Source organism: Schistocerca nitens, unplaced genomic scaffold (genome assembly GCF_023898315.1).
Source record: "Schistocerca nitens isolate TAMUIC-IGC-003100 unplaced genomic scaffold, iqSchNite1.1 HiC_scaffold_115, whole genome shotgun sequence".
Classification (NCBI taxonomy): domain Eukaryota; kingdom Metazoa; phylum Arthropoda; class Insecta; order Orthoptera; family Acrididae; genus Schistocerca; species Schistocerca nitens.
Genome location: NW_026045657.1, coordinates 120,478 through 141,169, shown reverse-complemented (window position 1 = coordinate 141,169; position 20,692 = coordinate 120,478). Strand labels below are relative to the sequence as shown.

The following is a 20,692-nucleotide window of genomic DNA, read 5'->3' as shown; positions in this document are numbered from 1 at the left end:
GGGAGTGCCCTCAGAGAGGGCCCCCACAAGGGAGGAGCGCGCCATCGGAGACGCCGGTAATCATGGGGGATTCTTCCGCAATGGTTTCCTCACCTTCCACTATGTCTGCTCACAAACGTAAGTTCACTGAGTCTCAACCACAGTCAGTTCTTCCATCGTTGCCACAGTTCATTGTTGTTTCTCGGTCTGACGAAGGTCACGACTTCTCCATGGTCAACCCTTTCATTATTCAGAAAGGTGTCGACGCAATTGCAGGTCCTGTAAAGTCTTGTTCCAGATTACGGAATGGCACCCTGTTGCTAGAAACACACAGTGCCCTCCAGGCACAAAAATTTCTGCGTACCTCACTACTACACACTTTCCCTGTCCGGGTGGAACCGCACCGTACCTTAAATTCCTCGCGTGGAGTCGTTTATACACGCTCCCTCGATGGACTGTCTGACGAAGAAATTCAGCACTACCTGTCAGACCAGGGCGTAACGGCTGTTCATAGGGTTATGAAAAGGGTTGACACGAAGATCATTCCAACCCGCACTGTGTTTTTGACATTTGACAAAGTGCAACTCCCATCGAAAATCAAAGCAGGTTATGAGATAATTTCCGTTCGTCCTTACGTCCCAAACCCTACGCGTTGCTATCGGTGCCAGCGCTTCAATCACACCAGCCAGTCCTGTTCTAATCCGGCCAAATGTGTTACGTGTGGCAGGGATGCCCATGAGGGTGCTTGTCCACCTCCATCCCCTCGCTGCATCAACTGTATGGGTGACCACGCTGCATCCTCTAGAGATTGCCAAGTTTTTAAGGACGAAAAACTCATCCAGGAAATACGAGTGAAGGAAAAGGTGTCGACCTTTGCTGCTCGAAAGTTGTTCGCCAGTCGACAGCCCACCGTGCCTCAGACAGGCAAATACAGCACTGTCCTTGCTTCTCCTCGGCCAACAAAGGAGGCGGCCACGCAAACTTGCGACCTCACCTTCAGTGCCACGGTCGTCCGATCGGCCAGCGCAAAGATCGCCCGTTCAACTTCACCACTTTCGCCTGCCCACTCTATGGCTCACTCTTCGTCGGGTTCTGCTAAATCTCGAGCCCAAACGTCCGACACCAAGTCTTCGAAGAAAGAGCATACTCGTGAAGAGTTTTTACGTACGGCAACTTCACCACCATCGGTTCCTCCTTCCTCTAAACCTCATACTTCCAAGAAGGCTACAAAGAAACCCAGTTCCTCTCCTTCTCCGCCAAGGCGTGTCCCATCCACAGCGCCACCTGGCGGAAATCGCCCTCGGCCGTCTTCTGTGTCGCCGAGGCGCACTGCTGGTGGCCGGTCAACCGGCCGATCGCTGGTGGCAGGAGCTGCTCCTGACCAACCTATGGATCAGGATCTTCTGCCTTCGGCTGAATGCCATTCCATGCTGTCGGTCGCAAGCTCTGAGCAGTCGTTGAGTTGACAGCACCCTTGGTCACATTCCTCCATTTTCTGTTCACCCTATGTCCATTATCCACTGGAATATCCGCGGCATTCGAGCCAATCGGGATGAATTGTCGATCCTCTTACGCTCCTACTCGCCGGTCATCTTCTGTCTTCAGGAAACAAAGCTGCGTCCTAATGACCGCTTTGTTCTCCCTCATTTTCAGTCCGTCCGATATGACCTCCCCTCTGTGGAAGGCACTCCAGCCCATGGAGGACTCATGATTCTTCTCCATGATACTCTCCATTATCATCCAATCCCCTTAGACAGTTCCTTCCAAGCTGTCGCCGTCCGTCTTTCCCTTTCTGGATACACGTTCTCTCTTTGTACTGTATACATTCCATCGTCCACACCAATGGCACGAGCTGATCTCCTTCATCTTCTTGGTCAGCTTCCACCCCCCTATTTGCTGGTTGGGGACTTCAATGCCCACCACCCGCTTTGGGGATCTCCACATCCTTGTCCACGTGGCTCCCTATTGCTAGACGTCTTCCACCAAGCGGATCTAGTTTGCCTCAACACTGGGGTCCCCACGTTTTTGTCTGCCTCCACGACAAATTTCTCTCATTTGGACCTTGCGATCGGTACTGTTCCGCTAGCTCGGCGCTTCGAATGGTTCGCACTTGATGATACACACTCGAGTGACCACTTTCCATGTGTCCTTAGGCTGCAGCCTCAACTGCCATATATGCGCCCGCGACGCTGGAAGTTTGCCCAAGCCGATTGGACACTTTTTTCGTCTCTAGCGACATTCGATGACCGTCGCTTTCCCAGCGTCGTCGATTAGGTCACAAATATTACCGACGTTATTCTTACAGCTGCGGAACATTCAATACCACGCACCTCCGAATTGCCCCGGCGCCCCCCAGTTCCTTGGTGGAACGAGGCATGCCGTGACGCAATCCGTGAGCGGCGACGTGCTCTTCGCATTTTCCGTCACCATCCTACTTTGGCAAACTGTATCCGCTATAAGCAACTCCGTGCGCGATGCCGTCGCGTCATCCGCGATAGCAAGAAGGCAAGCTGGCAATTCTTTATTAGCTCATTTAACACCTTCACTCCCTCCTCGGAAGTTTGGAGTCGGCTTCGACGGTTCTCAGGCGCGCCTAGTTTCTCCCCGGTCTCTGGGCTCACTGTCGCGCATGATACCTTAGTGGACCCTGTCGCAATTTCTAACTCATTGGGTCAGCACTTTGCTGAGATTTCGAGCTCTTCAAATTACCTGCCAGCGTTTCTCCCGAAGAAACGTGCAGCGGAAGTGCGACCTCTTGCTTTCTCCTCTCAAAATCGCGAAAGCTACAATACTGTTTTCTCCATGCGGGAACTCCAACATGCCCTCTCTTCTTCTCGCTCCTCCGCCCCTGGATCGGATGGTATCGATGTCCAAATGTTGCTGCATTTATCAACCCATAGTCTGCGTTACCTCCTTCGCCTTTATAATCGCATTTGGACCGACAGTACCTTTCCCAGACGATGGCGGGAAGCTATCGTCGTTCCCATTCCGAAACCTGGAAAGGACAAACATCTCCCCTCTAGCTATCGCCCCATTTCTCTCACGAGTAGTGTCTGTAAGATTTTGGAGCGTATGGTGAATTACCGTTTAGCTTGGTGGCTGGAATCACGCAGTCTTTTAACACCTGCCCAATGCGGATTCCGAAAGCATCGCTCTGCAGTTGACCATCTTGTTGCTCTCTCCACTTATATCATGAACAATTTTCTCCGGAAACGCCAAACGGTAGCAATATTTTTTGATCTGGAGAGAGCATACGATACCTGTTGGAGGACAGGCATCCTCCGCACACTGTTCTCTTGGGGCTTTCGAGGCCGGCTGCCCCTTTTTCTTCACGAATTTATGGCAGAGCGAACATTTAGGGTGCGGGTGAACACTACTCTCTCCCGTACTTTCTCTCAAGAAAACGGGGTACCCCAGGGCTCCGTGCTGAGTGTTGTACTGTTTGCCATCGCTATAAATCCAATTATGGATTGTCTCCTTCCTGACGTCTCGGGCTCCCTCTTTGTGGACGATTTTGCGATCTACTACAGCTCTCAACGGACCAGCCTTGTTGAACGACGTCTTCAAGGATGTCTCGATCGCCTCCACTCTTGGAGCCTCGAAACCGGCTTCCGTTTTTCTCCCAGTAAGACCGTTTGTGTTAATTTTTGGCGACGTAAGGAGTTTCTTCCGCCCTCCTTACATCTAGGTCCTGTCAACCTTCCGTTTTCAGACGTCACTAAATTCTTGGGTCTTATGTTGGACAGAAAACTGTGCTGGTCCTCCCACGTTTCCTATCTTTCGGCTCGCTGTCTGCGAACACTCAACACCCTCCGTGTCCTGAATGGTACCTCCTGGGGAGCGGACCGAGTGGTCCTTCTCCGCCTCTATCGCGCCTTAGTGCGCTCGAAACTCGACTATGGAAGCATAGTCTACTCCTCTGCTCGGCCGTCTATTCTTCGGCGTCTCGACTCTATCCACCACCGTGGATTACGTTTAGCGTCTGGAGCTTTTCACACTAGCCCTGTGGAAAGCCTTTATGCTGAGACTGCTGAACCTCCGCTTTCCAATCGGCGAGCGGTCCTTCTGAGCCGTTATGCTAGCCATCTGTCTTCCATGCCTGCTAATCCAGCCCATGATCCTTTTTTCGACGCCTCCTTTGATGTAGGGTATGCAGGCCGCCCCTCCTCCCTACTACCCCCGGGAGTCCGCTTCCGTCAACTGCTCCATTCTCTTTCCTTCCGCTTTCCTAAAACCTTCTTGACAACTTGGGGTACAGCACCGCCTTGGCTGCGTCCCCGGATCTGTCTGCTCCGTGATCTTTGTCAATTTCCCTAGGATGGTACACCTTCAATTGTTTATCGTCGGGCATTTGCTGCTCTATGTGCACAAATGACGGACGCCACCTTTATTTACACCGACGGCTCGAAAACATCGTTGGGTGTAGGGAGTGCCTATATTGTTGGCGACGCCCCAAATCACTTTCGGCTTCCCGACCAGTGTTCGGTTTATACTGCGGAGCTTTTCGCTGTTCTCCAGGCTGTCCACTACATCCGCCGCCATCAGCGGATACAGTACGTAATCTGCTCAGATTCTCTCAGCTCACTCCTCAGTCTCCAAGCTCTTTACCCTGTGCACCCTCTGGTCCACCGGATTCAGGACTGTCTGCGCTTGCTCCACCTGGGGGGCGTCTCGGTGGCGTTCCTCTGGCTCCCGGGACACGCTGGTATCTGTGGGAATGAGGCGGCTGATATAGCAGCCAAGGCTGCAGTTTCTCTTCCTCGGCCAGCTATTCAGTCGCTTCCCTTCACCGATCTACGGAGCGGTTTATGTCGCAAAGTTGCTCATTTATGGCATGCGCATTGGTCAACACTTCCCCGCAATAAATTGCGGGAAGTGAAAGCCCTTCCTTGCGCTTGGACCTCTTCCTCCCGAACGCGTCGTCGGGAGGAGGTCATTTTAGCTAGACTCCGGATAGGGCACTGTCTTTTTAGCCATCGACATCTTTTAAGCGGCGATCCTCCCCCACTCTGTCCCCACTGCTCTCAGCTGTGGACGGTACGACACCTTTTAATTGAATGCCCCTATTTTAATCCGTTACGCTCCCGTCTACAGCTATCGCCTGATCTATCGTCGATTTTAGCAGATGACACGCGCTCAGCCGACCGCGTTCTCCAGTTTATTAGTGACAGTGAAATGACGTCAGTCATTTGAAGTTTTATCGGGGACCATCAACCCCTCTCTGTAGTGGAATTTTAAGCCTTGTTTCTGCTTTTAGTGTCCAATTTTTTGAGTTTCGTTCCCATTTTTGCTGTTTTCAATTTTCAGTTTTTATTCTTTCCTCAGTCACGGACCGGGCGCTAATGACCATAGCAGTTTTGCGCCCTAAAACCAAAATAAAAAAAAAAAAACCTGCATTAATAACACGCCACACCTAGTCCTCATCGCAACCAGCTAGACACTATCATAGATCCTGTTCTGGGATGCAGATGGGATCAACAATAAAATGGCGAAACGTGCTCCACTCATGGAGTGTAAGGGTATCCTTATTGCACTACTGAGTGAAACTAAACTTTAACCACACAACCACTTAAATTTCACCAGCTACTGCCTTTATCATATTGACCAACCGGACAGCTCCGGTTTCGGTGGAACAGCTATCATCATGCACAAAGACACTGAACACACAAACATAGTGCTACCTTAACTTGAAAAATTTGAGGCAACTACCGTCATGGTCATCTTCAACAGAGCCAACACAACAACAGTGTCAGTATAGGCCCCCAGGGGCTCAGCATTCATTTGCTGGGTACGGGCTTGGCGATCCCGGGGTTCCTGAGCCGGTGACTGGTGAGCGCCGCCGGTCCCCTGTCACTGTAACCTCTGAGCATACTTCAGCGACCACCGTGCGGCGCGGCGGTGGAACGTTGTGTGTATCAGGGAATGGGGATCTTGGCTTGACCGCCCGGATCGCGAGGATGGAATAAACCTCTATAAAAAAAACCTCAATCTCAAGGTGTGCTGCGCGCCGATGAGATGCATGGCTGTTGAGGTGGAACAGTCGATAGCGGGCAACCTCTGGGGAACCTGCCGCACCTCAGTTGTATAAGGCTTACCTAGGCACGCGGGGCTCTGTCTAGGTGGACTTCTAGTTCCCTAGCTGCTCGTGGGACCGAGATGGATCCTTCGAAGTCCTCTTTTCTTCCTCCCAGCGGAAAGGGTGGGCCGCTGGAAGGTTCTAACACCCAGTCTCTTAAGAGGGCCCGTGCAGTCAGTCCCCCTGACTCCGGCGCTTCTTTGAAAAGTCCAGTCTTAGGTAACAGAATGCATTCTGGTAATCCGAATGTGTTTCTCATTGCGAAACGGAAGGAGGGTAGTTTTGAGAAGGTTTCGCCCTTCTACATACAAAAGGGATTGGAGGGAATCTGTGGCTCCTTAAAATCGGTGAAGCGCTTACGTAATGGGACCTTGCTGGTGGAAACTTACACTTCCCAGCAAGCAACTAACCTCCAATGTGCTAAATGCCTTGGAGAGTTTGCCATAGACACTGAACTGCACAGCACCTTGAACTACAGCAAAGGTGTTGTGACATGCCGGGATCTAGTTGATATTCCCAAGGAAGAACTGCAACGTGAGTGGGCTCCAGAAGGTATCGTTGATGTCCAACATATCATGAAGAGGGTTGATGGCACTCTTGTCAAATCCGACTCCTTTATTTTGACCTTCAGTAGCACAAAACTTCCTGAACATGTTAAAGCTGGCTTCCTTCGCCTTAGTGTGAGGCCTTATTTCCCGGCCCCAATGCGCTGTTTCAAATGCCAGCGTTTTGGGCATACCACCTTAGGCTGTAAAGGCGAAGCGACTTGTGGAAACTGTGGTCAGGCTGCTCATGAAGGAGTTGGTTGCTCGTCTCCGGCTAAATGTATTAATTGCTCTGGGAAGCACCCTGTTTGGAGTAGGGACTGCCGCATATTTTTAGAGGAACGGAAGGTCCAGGAAATAAAAACAACCAAGTGTATCCCCTATGGTGAGGCCACATTAGCTACATCTTTTGCATCCCTGGTACAGAAGCCTACTCCAAATGTCGATGCCTCAACGCAGACTGAGGTGGTGAGTGTAGGCACTAACACCTGCAGCTGTCAGTGCTCTTGAAACGCAGCCAGTGTTTCAGAGCCAGTAGCCCCTACTCGAACGGCAGACAAAGGTACAGTGGCGAACTTGGTCCAGCGCCTCGCGCCTACAACAGCTGAGGTTGTTTCCAAGCCCAGTGCGCCAATTACCACTCCCACATCAGCTCCCCCAAAGTCCACCAAACCACAGAAAGCTACTGTACAGCAGCAACAGCGTGTCAAATCCCGTGGTAAACCATCTGACCATGCAGATGTTGTTTTACGTGAGGCTTCATCTGACTCTTTCCCAGAGTTGATGGAGTACGATGTATGTGTGGGGCAATCATCTCGTCCCACGCCTGCCCCTCCACCTGCTGCGGTCTCCCCGCCCCGTCGGAGAGACAGGATGAAGGTGCTACCCCCAACATAGATGGCTCCCATACTCCAGTGGGACTTGCAAGGGTTCAGGACGCATGTGAAGGAACTTCGTCTACTCTCTCAGGGTAGACCACTGTGTCTCTGTCTCCAGGAGACGTATTTCCATCCATCATACTCCCCTGAGATACGAGGCTATACACTCCACAAAAAGGACGACCTGTGTGGAGAGAGAGCTAGAGGAGGCGTAGGTATTTTCGTCAGGACGGACTACCACTCCTCGCCTCTCTCACTTATGACGACTTTACAGGCCGTCGCTGTGTCCGTGCACGTGCGTCATTCATTGACTATATGTTCACTTCACTTGCCCCCACATGATGCTCTTGATGAAGCGGCTCTCACCGACCTTCTTACACAGCTCCCCCAGCCATTCATTATTTGTGGTGATTTTAATGCCCACAATGTGCTTTGGGGTTCTGCAATTACCTGCCCCAGGGGTAGAGCGATTGAGAGGCTTCTCCTGTCATCCTGTGCCTACTTGCTCAATGGAGGACACTCATTTCTGCACGGCGACTGGGTCGTTCTCTGCCATTGATCTCTCGCTTTGCTCTCCAGCTCTTGCTAACAGTGCTCACTGGGAAGTGGTTGCTGACTTGCACGGCAGTTATCATTTCCCAATCTGGATTCACCTGCCAGATGGCGTGGGGCCCGAAAGGAGACCACCACGATGGGTGCTCAGTGGAGCTGACTGGACACTTTATAGCCAGTTGGCCCAATTCGAACACTGTGCGAATGTTGAGGTGTGGGTGGATCATATTACCAAAACGGTCCACCACGCCGCTGCAGCATCCATTCCACAGGCCACCGGAAGAGGCCACCTGTGCCTTGGTGGAGTGCCGAATGCCGCTCTGCAATCAGGACCAGGCGTGCGGCTCTGCGTCGGTTCAAGTGTCGGCCGACTGCTGAGAATCTTGCAGCTTTTCGGGTGGCGAGGGCAAGATGTCGCCGCATTATTCGTGAGAGCAAGAAGAGGTCGTGGCAAAAGTTCCTGAACACCATTAATCGTTCCACCAAAAGTTCCATTGTGTGCTAGACCATCAGGAGAATTTCTGGCAGAGGAGGGAGGTGCCCCATAGCTGCTGTAATGACTAACGGCACTCTCCACAACGATCCGCGAGACATTGCCCAGACTATGGCAGCATATTTTGCGACAGTTACTGCCACAACCAGTCAGGATACAGGTTTCCAGCGCCATAGAGCGGTTGCTGAGAGGTGTAGTCTGAACTTCCAGTCCACCTCTCATGAAGTTTACAACTGCCCATTTTCTATGTGGGAGCTGGATTCTGCATTGTCTGGAGCTCGTGACACATCCCCTGGTCACGACAGGATCCATTACAGTATGCTATGGCACCTCACAATGCGCAACAGAGAACTCCTCCTCGCACTTTTTAATGACATTTGGGCGTCGGGTCACTTTCCTGACGCGTGGCGTGAGGCAGTTTTAATCCCTCTTTTAAAACCTGGGAAAGACCGCACGAGCCCAAGTAGCTACCGTAGTATTGCCCTCACTAGTTGCATAGGGAAGACCTTGGAGCGGATGGTCAACCGCCGCCTTGTCTGGATGTTAGAATCCCGGCAACTCCTTAGTCGCTTTCAGTGTGGGTTCGGGAGGTTTCGTTCCACCTTCGATAACCTTGCCCTCCTGGAGGCGGTTATACAACAAGCTTTCCTCCGCCGTCATCACCTTCTAGGTGTATTTTTCGACATCGAGAAGGCGTACGATACCACTTGGAGGCGTCTCATCCTGGAGCAGCTTCACGAATGGGGTTTTCGTGGTTGTCTTCCTGTTTTTATTCAGTCTTCCCTCTCGCCACGATATTTTAGATACCGAATTGGTGACGTCCTGTCTAATCGTTTTGAGCAGGAGAATGGTGTCCCTCAGGGTAGCGTTTTAAGTGTGACTCTCTTTGCCATCGCTATTAATAGCATTACGTCCATAGTGAAAAGTCCTGTCCAGTGTTCTTTGTTTGTGGATGATTTCTCTTTGTTCTGCTCTTCTTCAAGCCTTGCCACGACAACTCGTCAGTTGCAACTTACGATTAGGCGTTTGGATGACTGGGCGCAGAAGAGTGGTTTTAAGTTTTCCACCGAGACGTCTGTATGTGTTCTTTTTAACCGTTCTCGTTCGATTTTCACCTTTCCTGAGTTGCGCTTGAGGGACACTATTCTTACTTTTAAAGACACGGTGAGATTTCTGGGGCTCATTTTTGACTCGAGGCTCACGTGGTTACCTCATCTTACAGACCTGAAACGGCGGTCGCTTCAGGCTTTAAGTATTTTAAAATGTCTTAGCCACAGTACATGGGGAACTCACAGGACTTGTCTGCTCCAGTTTTACGGGGCGTTTGTGCGATCTCGGCTCGATTATGGGTGCACGGTGTATGGGTCTGCGAGGCCTTCGTACTTAAAGATTTTGGACGTTGTCCACCATGAAGGGCTTCGGTTGGCCACTGGGGCATTCCGAACTAGCCCCATACCAAGCCTCTGTGCAGAGGCAGGTGAACCGCCACTTCATATGCGGCGACGGCTACTAACGGTACGCCAGGCGTATAAAACTTTGTCCACACCATACACACCTGCATACCATACCGTTGCTCAGCCTCCTCTGGCACGGTTATTTCATAACCGGCAACGTGCGACGCAGCCGTATGGGATTCGCGCACAGGATTGCCTCGGTGTGATGTCTATGACTGGTCTTCGTGTTTTACGTCGCGGTTGGAGCAGATCTCCCCCTTGGCTCCTCCGGAGACCCAAACTTATTTTAGATTTGGCTAATTTTAAGAAAGATGGCACGCCAGATTTTACGTTCCAATCTCTGTTTTTTAACATTTTAGATGTGCATCACGGTTTCACTGTCGTTTATACTGATGGCTCCAAACAGGAGACCTTCCTTGGCTGTTCTGTGGTGTTCCCTGATCATGTTACCCGGATTCGCCTCCCTGCTGAATATACCGTTTTCGCAGCGGAGCTCCACGCGATCCTAAAGGCACTGGAGCAGATGAATCATGTTCGGGGCGATCGATTTCTTCTCTGCTCCGATTCTCTTAGTGCCTTACAATCACTGCAGAACCTATACCCGACTGAGGAGATGGTCCAGCTGATACATGACCAACTGTACTTTCTCCAACAGCGGGGTAAAGAGGTATCCTTCTGCTGGGTGCCTGGTCATGTCGGCATATGGGGCAATGAACAGGCTGATCGGGCTGCCAAGGAGGCCTGCAGAGAGCAGTATGTGGTCCAGTGTCCTATCCCCTTGCAGTCAGTCATCGCTGCACTCCACAGGAAGTGCATGGAGTTGTGGGAGGACGAATGGCTGGCGGTGACGGCCAATAAACTGCGGTCGGTAAAGTCAACCACTCGGCCATGGCGTTCCTCCTGCCGGTTGCTCAGGCGGGAAGAGGTGGCCCTCACACGTCTTCGGATCGGGCACTGTCCTCTGACGCATAGCTATTTATTACGGCGGGAGGATCCTCCGTTTTGTGATGCTTGTGGTGTGCACATCTCTGTCCGGCACATTTTAACAGACTGCACTTTATACCGTGATGCAAGGGCAGAAGCACACGTTGATGGGATCTGCCCTGTGTTTTAGCTAACGATGAGACGTGTGTGTCTAGGGTTTTTAAGTTTTGTGATGTGTCTAGACTCTTGCCTAAACTTTTAGGCTGGAGGTTTTAGTGTATTGCAGAGTGGCTGACTCCTCCCTTTTTTCCTTGCAGTCAGCCAGCCCCTTCTATCTGCTACATTGTTTTAGCTCCCTCTACCATTTTCTTCCTGTGTTGTCCATGTTTTACTGCTGACGCCCTACTTCATCCCACGCTTCGGTGTGGGTGAGCACATATTTTCCAATGATTGTTCTCCGTGTTTTATGTTCCGTTTTATGTAAATGTTCAGAGTTTTTTTTCTTGACACCCGTCTCACTTTGATACTGAACGGGCGCTGAAGACCTTGCTGTCGTGCGCCCAAAAAACCCCTCTACTACTACTCCTACAAGTGTCAGTATACAACATCCCTAAGCACGTAAAGACATTGGACATCAGCACTATACTCAACATATCACTGCACATTATCGCCACTCGAGATTTTAAGGCAAAACACCCTGACTGGAACTCGCATACACAAAACTCCAACTATATGAACACGCACTGGGGCGAAATTACTTTACACTAGTTCCGACTAAACGATGCACATTCCCTACTGGAGGGATCGCAGGCCAGACGTGATGGACATGTCTCTCATCGAGGGCATAACAACGACACTCAAAGGTGCTGTTGAAAACGATCTGCCCACAAATCACCAACCTGTTGTACTGAAGAAACACTGCAGCACATGGACCAACGCAGGATGGTAGACTACGGGTGTGCGAAGTGGATATTTCTCAAGGCAACACTTGACAATAGCATCCCACATGACTAACAGGACAGCTCAAATTGATGAGGTTGTCGAAACCCTCACTTGCGCCATCCCAAACACAATAGCCGACACCATACTAATCCGCACACAACAACAACAACAACACAGTGCTGGGTTGCCCTGCCCCAGGAAATTCTGGGCCTTGCTTAATGAGGCACCGCCTCAGGAGACATGGGCAGCATAACAGGTGCCAGCACTTCAAACAGCACATAAAAACGCTCCAGGAAATAATGTGGGACAACATTCAAACATTTAAACACAACAGTGCAACCAGAAACTCCAAGGGGTGGACACAACGTGACCTGGCGTGTGGCAGTCGACCTGTCATTTCACCAGGGAGAAACTGCACACACCCACGCTACAAGGGCCTGACGGACCGGCATATTCGGCAGAAGAAAAAGCGGAACTGATGGCTCTCACACTTGCAGCGTCATTAATGCAAAACCTGGACCACTCAGACCAATCGTTCACTAGCGAACGTCCAGGCGGTTACACGCATCTTGGCTGAACCATCGCCCAAGGGCATTATAGAGGCTATCACAGCTGAAGTAAGATGGGCCATCTTTCATACCACAGCTAGGAAGTCCCCTGGTCGCAAAGGAATTCAAAACTGTCTCTTCCAAGAGTTCACGGATTAAGCAGTAGAATACCTTAACACATCACGAATGCCATACTTAAACACGAACATTTAACTGCCTTTGGGAAGACAGCCAAGGTCCTGATGTTCAGGAAGCCAGGGAAAGACCATGCCCTCCCACAAACTCGCCGACTCATCAGTCTGCTGAATGTGCTCACTAAGATCATTGAGGGGTTAATACCAAAATGACTCGCTATGCATTGCATTACAAATGACACTCTGGACCCTCAGCAATTAGGCTTCAGGTATCTCCACTCAACAACAAACTCCCCGCGTCTCCCCTCATCCCCGCGTCTCCCCTCATCCCCGCGTCTCCCCTCATCCCCGCGTCTCCCCTCATCCCCGCGTCTCCCCTCATCCCCGCGTCTCCCCTCATCCCCGCGTCTCCCCTCATCCCCGCGTCTCCCCTCATCCCCGCGTCTCCCCTCATCCCCGCGTCTCCCCTCATCCCCGCGTCTCCCCTCATCCCCGCGTCTCCCCTCATCCCCGCGTCTCCCCTCATCCCCGCGTCTCCCCTCATCCCCGCGTCTCCCCTCATCCCCGCGTCTCCCCTCATCCCCGCGTCTCCCCTCATCCCCGCGTCTCCCCTCATCCCCGCGTCTCCCCTCATCCCCGCGTCTCCCCTCATCCCCGCGTCTCCCCTCATCCCCGCGTCTCCCCTCATCCCCGCGTCTCCCCTCATCCCCGCGTCTCCCCTCATCCCCGCGTCTCCCCTCATCCCCGCGTCTCCCCTCATCCCCGCGTCTCCCCTCATCCCCGCGTCTCCCCTCATCCCCGCGTCTCCCCTCATCCCCGCGTCTCCCCTCATCCCCGCGTCTCCCCTCATCCCCGCGTCTCCCCTCATCCCCGCGTCTCCCCTCATCCCCGCGTCTCCCCTCATCCCCGCGTCTCCCCTCATCCCCGCGTCTCCCCTCATCCCCGCGTCTCCCCTCATCCCCGCGTCTCCCCTCATCCCCGCGTCTCCCCTCATCCCCGCGTCTCCCCTCATCCCCGCGTCTCCCCTCATCCCCGCGTCTCCCCTCATCCCCGCGTCTCCCCTCATCCCCGCGTCTCCCCTCATCCCCGCGTCTCCCCTCATCCCCGCGTCTCCCCTCATCCCCGCGTCTCCCCTCATCCCCGCGTCTCCCCTCATCCCCGCGTCTCCCCTCATCCCCGCGTCTCCCCTCATCCCCGCGTCTCCCCTCATCCCCGCGTCTCCCCTCATCCCCGCGTCTCCCCTCATCCCCGCGTCTCCCCTCATCCCCGCGTCTCCCCTCATCCCCGCGTCTCCCCTCATCCCCGCGTCTCCCCTCATCCCCGCGTCTCCCCTCATCCCCGCGTCTCCCCTCATCCCCGCGTCTCCCCTCATCCCCGCGTCTCCCCTCATCCCCGCGTCTCCCCTCATCCCCGCGTCTCCCCTCATCCCCGCGTCTCCCCTCATCCCCGCGTCTCCCCTCATCCCCGCGTCTCCCCTCATCCCCGCGTCTCCCCTCATCCCCGCGTCTCCCCTCATCCCCGCGTCTCCCCTCATCCCCGCGTCTCCCCTCATCCCCGCGTCTCCCCTCATCCCCGCGTCTCCCCTCATCCCCGCGTCTCCCCTCATCCCCGCGTCTCCCCGACCGCCCCTTGATCCATCAATGACAAGGAGTGAATTTCATGAACAGATTAAGGTAAGATTTAAAGTAGGTTTTTGTCTACTCAGCAGTAAACATTAGATTACCTGGCAGTACTGTGTTGTACTAGATGTCAGAATATTAATCACACTAGCAAGTATTGAGTGGAACTCAGTATCACATGCGCCCACTGGGGTCTATCTGGACATACTAGGAAAGATTGTCATAATACGGGCAAAGTGGCTGTATGTGTACCTTGTAGGAAAAGGCCGGAAGTGTGGTGGACCTGAAGATTGTCCAACCTACAAACTGTTTGTTGGTAGACTCATACAATGAACCGATTGTGACGTTCTTTAAAATGGTACACGTCAATGCAATGCACAGCCTGATGGTTCACATGAACTAAGGAAACCTGCAGCAGAAGAACGAATAGACGTTCCAATGATATAAGAGCTGAACTCCTGGGTGGGTCGAGTCCCTTGTATTCCTGCAACAGCACAAGTGGTTGACACTGGTGGGAACCCCTTGAGTGCAATAATAATACCGAATAAAACTATTAAAAATACAAAAATAAGTCAATTCTGTACCGAGCACATTACAGTCGTAGAACTTAATTTGTCGTCTTACAATCTGTACATTGTTAATGTTTACTGTCAATTCAGCCATGACATCAAGACTTACCTTGATTAGTTGCATTGGATATTAAGAGTTTTAGATGGGCTGGCTATAATTGTAGCTATGGATGCTAATGCAAAATCCCCACTCTGGCATAGTGATGTGCAGGATGGTAAGGGGTGCGGAGCTTGTGAATTTGACCATGGAAGTGCACATGTATGTGCTAAATTTGCAGGGGTAGCCCCCAACCCATTCAGGGAGGGCTGATGTAACGTCGAATATTGATGTGAGACTTGCAAGCGAGAGAGCAGCACCCCACGTCCATACCTGGCAAGTAAGAAAACATGTAACCGTCAGTGATCAAAACTGTATAATCTTCGAAATAGCGACAACCTTGGCAGATGTGCCAGGTGAGTGGGTGGACACACTGGGACCGACTCGTGGAGGGTTTCAGTCCTTCGGAGTTCGGAGAGGCCATAGAGAACATTGATGAGGCTGTGGAAGAGCTTGTGAGCTCTGTGCAGTCGGCTATTACAGGACTGTACCTCGAGTTTCGAGATACATCTGCAGGGAGTCCACTTCGTCGACCCCTGAACTGACTGCTCAAGCGGTCGGTTGGGAGGGTGCAGAGCAGCTATCAAAGAAGCTTTGCCCACGACGAACGACAATATCACCTGAATATTTATCGTCGTCTCAAGCAGAGATACAAGGATCATCTGGATAGTGTAATGCGCCAGTCCTGGGAACAGACACTTGGAGTTCCTTACAAAATTGTACGAGAGAAAATTAGGCCACCAATGATGTTGTCTACATTACATGCCAGGGATGGTGGCACGACCAAGGACTGGAAAGAAACTGCAAGACTGTTGTTGGATACGTTGCTGCCAGATGACACTGAAGACCAGGATATGCAGGACCAGCGGGAAATATGTAAGGCGCACTCGAATCAATACGTCAATGACATAAATGTCCACCGTTTCCTTGCAGAGGAAATAGAAGGAGCCATCTACAACTTCTCAAGAAAGACGGCACCTGGTCCTGACGGGATCTCTGCAGGGATCTTACAGGGTTTTGCACACGTGGTTGCCCTGGCACTAAGTTGTATTTACAACACCTGTCTATAGAAGGGCTACTATCCACACAAGTGGAAAACGGCTTAAGTGGCAATTATCAGGAAGTGCTCTGACAAGGATCCAACGATGCCGATATCTTATCGGCCAGTTTGTCTCCTGGATGTGATGGACAAAGATTCCTGTTAAGTTACTGGCTGATCGACTCTTGAGTCACCGGACTCTGCATGCTATGAGTCATAGTCAGTTCAGCTTCAGAAAGGGTCGCTCCACTCAGAATGCGATCAATGAGGTCTGTCGGATTGTTGTTCACTCAGCCACATCAAGATATGTTCTGGGTATAATGGTGGACATTTCAGGGGTCTTCGATAACCTGTGGTGGCCAGTACTCTTCTCTCGCCTTAAGTCGGTTGCCTGCAGCTCCATATGGTTGTCTATAGGCCTACTGTGATGGAAGAATTGCTAAGACAACCGTTTTTGTGTATTCTGCCAAACCAACCACCCCCCCCCCCTCTTTAGCCTTTATTCACCGCCACCCTCGTTCGCCTGTATTCCCCATCCCTCCTCTCTCGCCCTCGTTCCCCCATTCTCGCCCCCAGAATATGTAAATATATGAAGCCCCTGCAATTCGCCAAGTCTAATTTACAATAAGAAAACCATACTTATCAATGAATTTAGACTACTCAAGTTGGTATCTAGGTCAATCGAGCAAGGATCAATTCTATTATTTCTTCTAGTTGGATCTGTCTCAAAGTACATAAAGTCGTTTTTGTAGCTTTCTTACAGTCTTCTTTTACAGTTTGTGCACTCCTACCTCCCCATAGTACCACGGTAGTCACTTCCTCATATCTTAACACACGTCCTATCATCCTGTCGTTTCTCCTTTTTAGTGCTTTCCATGTATTCATTTACTCTCACGTTCTGCACAGAACCACTTCATTCCTCACCTTAATAGTCAACCTAATTTTCAACATTCGTCCGCAACACATTTTAAATGGTTAGATTCTGTTAGACCAAGAGATCAATACACTAAGCAGATTCAGGATGATGTAGGTAGCAGTAGGTACTGGGAGATGAAGAAGCTTGCACAGGATAGAGTAGCATGGAGAGCTGCATCAAACCAGCCTCAGGACTGAAGACCACAACAACAACAGATTCTGTTCCGTTCCATTTTTCTCACAGTCCATTTAACTACCATACAATGTTCAGACAATTCTATGCTCCAGACATACATACTTAACAAATTTTTCCCCAAAGTAAGGCCATCGTTTGATGCTAGTAGAGTCCTATGAGCCGGGGATACCCATTTTGCCATTGGTAGCCTGCTTTTGATGTCGACCTTGCACCATCCTTTATTGATTACTTTGCTGCCTAGGTAGGAGAATTCTTTAACTCCACCTACTTCATGACGACCGACCCTGACAAAATTCTGGGTATTCTCATTTCTGCTATTTATCATTACTTTCATCGTTCTTTTATCTAATCTCTATTCTGTACTCAATACACTGTTTATTTCATTCAGCTGCTCACGTAGTTGTTAAGTTTCACTCAAGATAGGTATGTCATACAATAATCGTATCATTGATAACCTTTCCTCTTTGGATATAAAAGAAAGGTTCAGGAGTGGAAATGAAATGGATCATCGCTAGTTCACTGTACAAATACAGCAGTAGGGGCAAAGACTACATCCCAGTCGAACACCTCTTTTACTCAGAGCACTTCGTTATTGGTAATCCTCTTCTATTATTTCCTCTTGGTTCTTGTACTACTGTATACTACCCATCTATCGCTACAGCTTACCTCTATTTTTCTCAGAATTTAGAAGATATTGCATCATTTTACATTGTCAACCGCTTTTTCCAGGTCGACAAATCCTCTGAACGTGTCTTGATTTTTCTTTGGTCTTGCTTCCAGTATCAGCCACATCAGACATATCACCCTCATAGAGGCCTTTAACGTACTCTTTCCACCTCTCCGCTCTCGCCTCTGCATTTAACTATGGAATTCCCCTTGCGCTCTTAATATTTCCGCTCTTGCCTTCAGTGTCACCAAAGGTTGTTTTGACTTTCTTATATGCTGGTTCAGTCTTTCTGATAACCACTGTTATTTTGTTCTTCAGTCTTCATATTCCCTGAGCTTTGTTATTGCATTCCTCAGTGACTTGAATTTCTGTATGCCTGAATTTCCCTGAACACTGTTGTACTACTTTGTTTCGACGATCTGAAGTATTTCTTCTGTTAACCACGGTTTCTTCAGTTAATGAGGTTTCTCTTTCTGAATTTCATGATTGCCTTTCTTAGATATATCCATTCCTCTTCAACTGTATTGCCCAGTGAGTTATTCATCACTGATGTGGTTCACGCTTCACAATGGTCCACAACTTGTTCGACTGTCGAACTGCCCTGAGGCGGAATTTCAATCTTCCTCGCTCACTACCTGTAGTGTTGGGTCACAATGCCTTTTATTCGAAAGGGCGGTTTTTATTACCCAATGTAAGGCTGGGCGTCTAGATTTATCTCCCAGGCATCCCTCCCTCCCTGTGGTGCTGTCTGTTCCATTTCATGTTCATCTTCTCACCATCGGTGTTTCTCTTCCCTTGTGTTACTAGGCTGGAGACGTTAGTGATACAGAGTGGCTGGCTCATCCTTTTTTTTTTTATTTTTGTGATCAGCGAGCCCAGGCCCTCTGCTATATTGTTTCAACACTACCTACATTCACTTTTCTACTTCAGTGTGGTTACAGAGATAGGCTTGCCAATGTTGGTCCTTCCCCACACTGTAGAAGATATGATTATTTTGGGTATTGAATGTTACAAATCGATTTCGACTGATACCAGTCATCATCGGCGCATTTTTCTAACCGATGCGTGCTATAAGTAAAAGTACTGTCCTTGACAGATTTCTTTCGATGATATGACTGACGAATTCGTCCCTTTTCTCTACAAATCAACCAACGAATCGTCGTTGACCCATATCCCCGCCTTTTTTCACCCGATTTCCCCCTGGAATGTTGTGACACAGATCTGGATGATCTTGGCTTAATAACTTAGGTTGCGGGGATGGTAAAACCTCTTCAAAAACACCTCAGTGCTAAGGCTAGCTGCATGCTAATGGGATGCATGGCTATTCAGGCAGAAAAGTCGTAAGTGGGTGACCAGTTGTGCACCCACCTATAGTAGTTGTAAGAGGTTTACCCAGACGAGCAGACATGTCTTGGCTGACACCTTTTACACTAGCTCATTGTGGGATGACCATGAAGCCTGTTACCTCTTCAAAAACTACTAGCATTGGATTGGGAAGGTCGCTGGTGAGCATCCTCATCCATCACAAGAGAAGCCTTGAACATGCCTCTTCCGAGCATTCTCCTCCAACATTTAGAATCCGTTACAGGAACGGAACACAGGTGCGTCATTGATTTGGTTATAGTTCAAAGGACCTAGAGCACAATAACTGAGGTGTCCCCATTTTACATCCAGAACGGTTTCGACGGTATTAACAATGGTCTGACGTGAATGAAAGGGTACACTGTGGAACGAAACGGCCCGTTCAGGGCACGTGCAGAAACTTTAGAAAACAGAAACATTGTGCGTATACAATATTTCTGTTGAACGCCATAAAGCCTTAAATTTCAGCAGTGGGGTCTTAAAATGTCCAGACCACATGGACAGCAGTGTTTTACAGCTACCAGCTGATGGTGTTACGGAAGTGGAAAATGTGAAAAAGAGAGTGAATGGAAAGCTTGAAAGAACACACATTCGTACTTGAAGTACGCAAGACGTTCTCTCATGTCCTGACTTAGGTGGGAGAGGGAAAAATGGGTTACGGGTCAGTTCGCGCTCTCGAGCGGCACAGAGCAGAAGGCGGAAGGACAATTCACAGTGCAGGCATTTGATTGTTTTCTTCTATCTGAGACACCGCCTGCATTTCTTGTAAATGCCTGTACCAGTGTTGAGACTCGTTAGGGAACTCGTTGTGGAGACTCCTGGACAAACAGGGTTTAGATATAGTTGTTTCTTCCAGACAAGACTGGAGGCTAGTTCTGGATTAATAAAAAACATGAGTAACAACAGAAGCCAGTGCAGAAGTCCCAGGAGTGGATGCTAACCACAGAAGCAAACACAAGCAGCATCTTAAGGCAACAATTTAGTTGCAAAACTAAACTTACTGAACGTGAAACTGTTCACTGAGGCACTCCAAGTGAGAGAGCAGACTAACGCCGAGCTGGACAGAGGCTGGAGTCGACGGACGCGGATTCGGCGCCCAGATCGTCTGACTGAGAACTCCGCGAAAAGGCGGAATTTATGGGTTTTAAATAGTCACGTGGGGGGCACTGTTTTTCCCACTTAAAGCCATCCAGCCAATCGCGTAGGTATCTTGTAGGTGCCGGACAATCATGGTTTAGATAGGTCCCCTCTACTGCTCCTAAGGCGGGGATGTTATTGCAATTGCATTAACTAAGTCCGTATTTGGTATCAACATTGTTCAGCTGAAAGCTAAACGTAACTGCTCTGCCAAATAAGGCTTGCAACATTATTGTTATACGTCATTTAGCCCCGCCCCTTGGGCTCCCCGGAGTAGGGACTGCTACGTCAACCGTTTTTGACGTTTCCGCTCTCTTTCTAACCCTTGTGAGCCTACTGACGTTTCTGTTCTTAGGGCTGGTATCAAGCTGCCTTTATATGCTAGTACGTGACTGTTGGTTACCAAGTTCTACGGCGGCGACCTACCACAACGTCTTTACGACATATGAAGTTACATGTTAAGTCCTTGAAGAGTAACTAACGCCCTGGGACCGCTTCTGGGGGCGTCTGCATTTTCGCAAGGCTCTCCCCTTACGATTTACTTCATGTAACAATATCCCTCCTAG

At 50.2% G+C, this 20,692-nt stretch overlaps 1 protein-coding gene across 1 annotated transcript in view; it reads right to left on the bottom strand.

Moving 5' to 3' along the window:
* The window catches only part of LOC126218493 (fibril-forming collagen alpha chain-like), a 48,812-nt gene extending 34,681 nt beyond the window's left edge, over positions 1–14,131 (bottom strand). Inside the window, exon 1 of the mRNA XM_049942125.1 lies at positions 12,817–14,131. Coding sequence (XP_049798082.1) covers positions 12,817–14,131 — 1,315 coding nt within the window. The remainder of the gene's footprint in view (positions 1–12,816) is intronic.
* Positions 14,132–20,692: the final 6,561 nt, after the last annotated feature.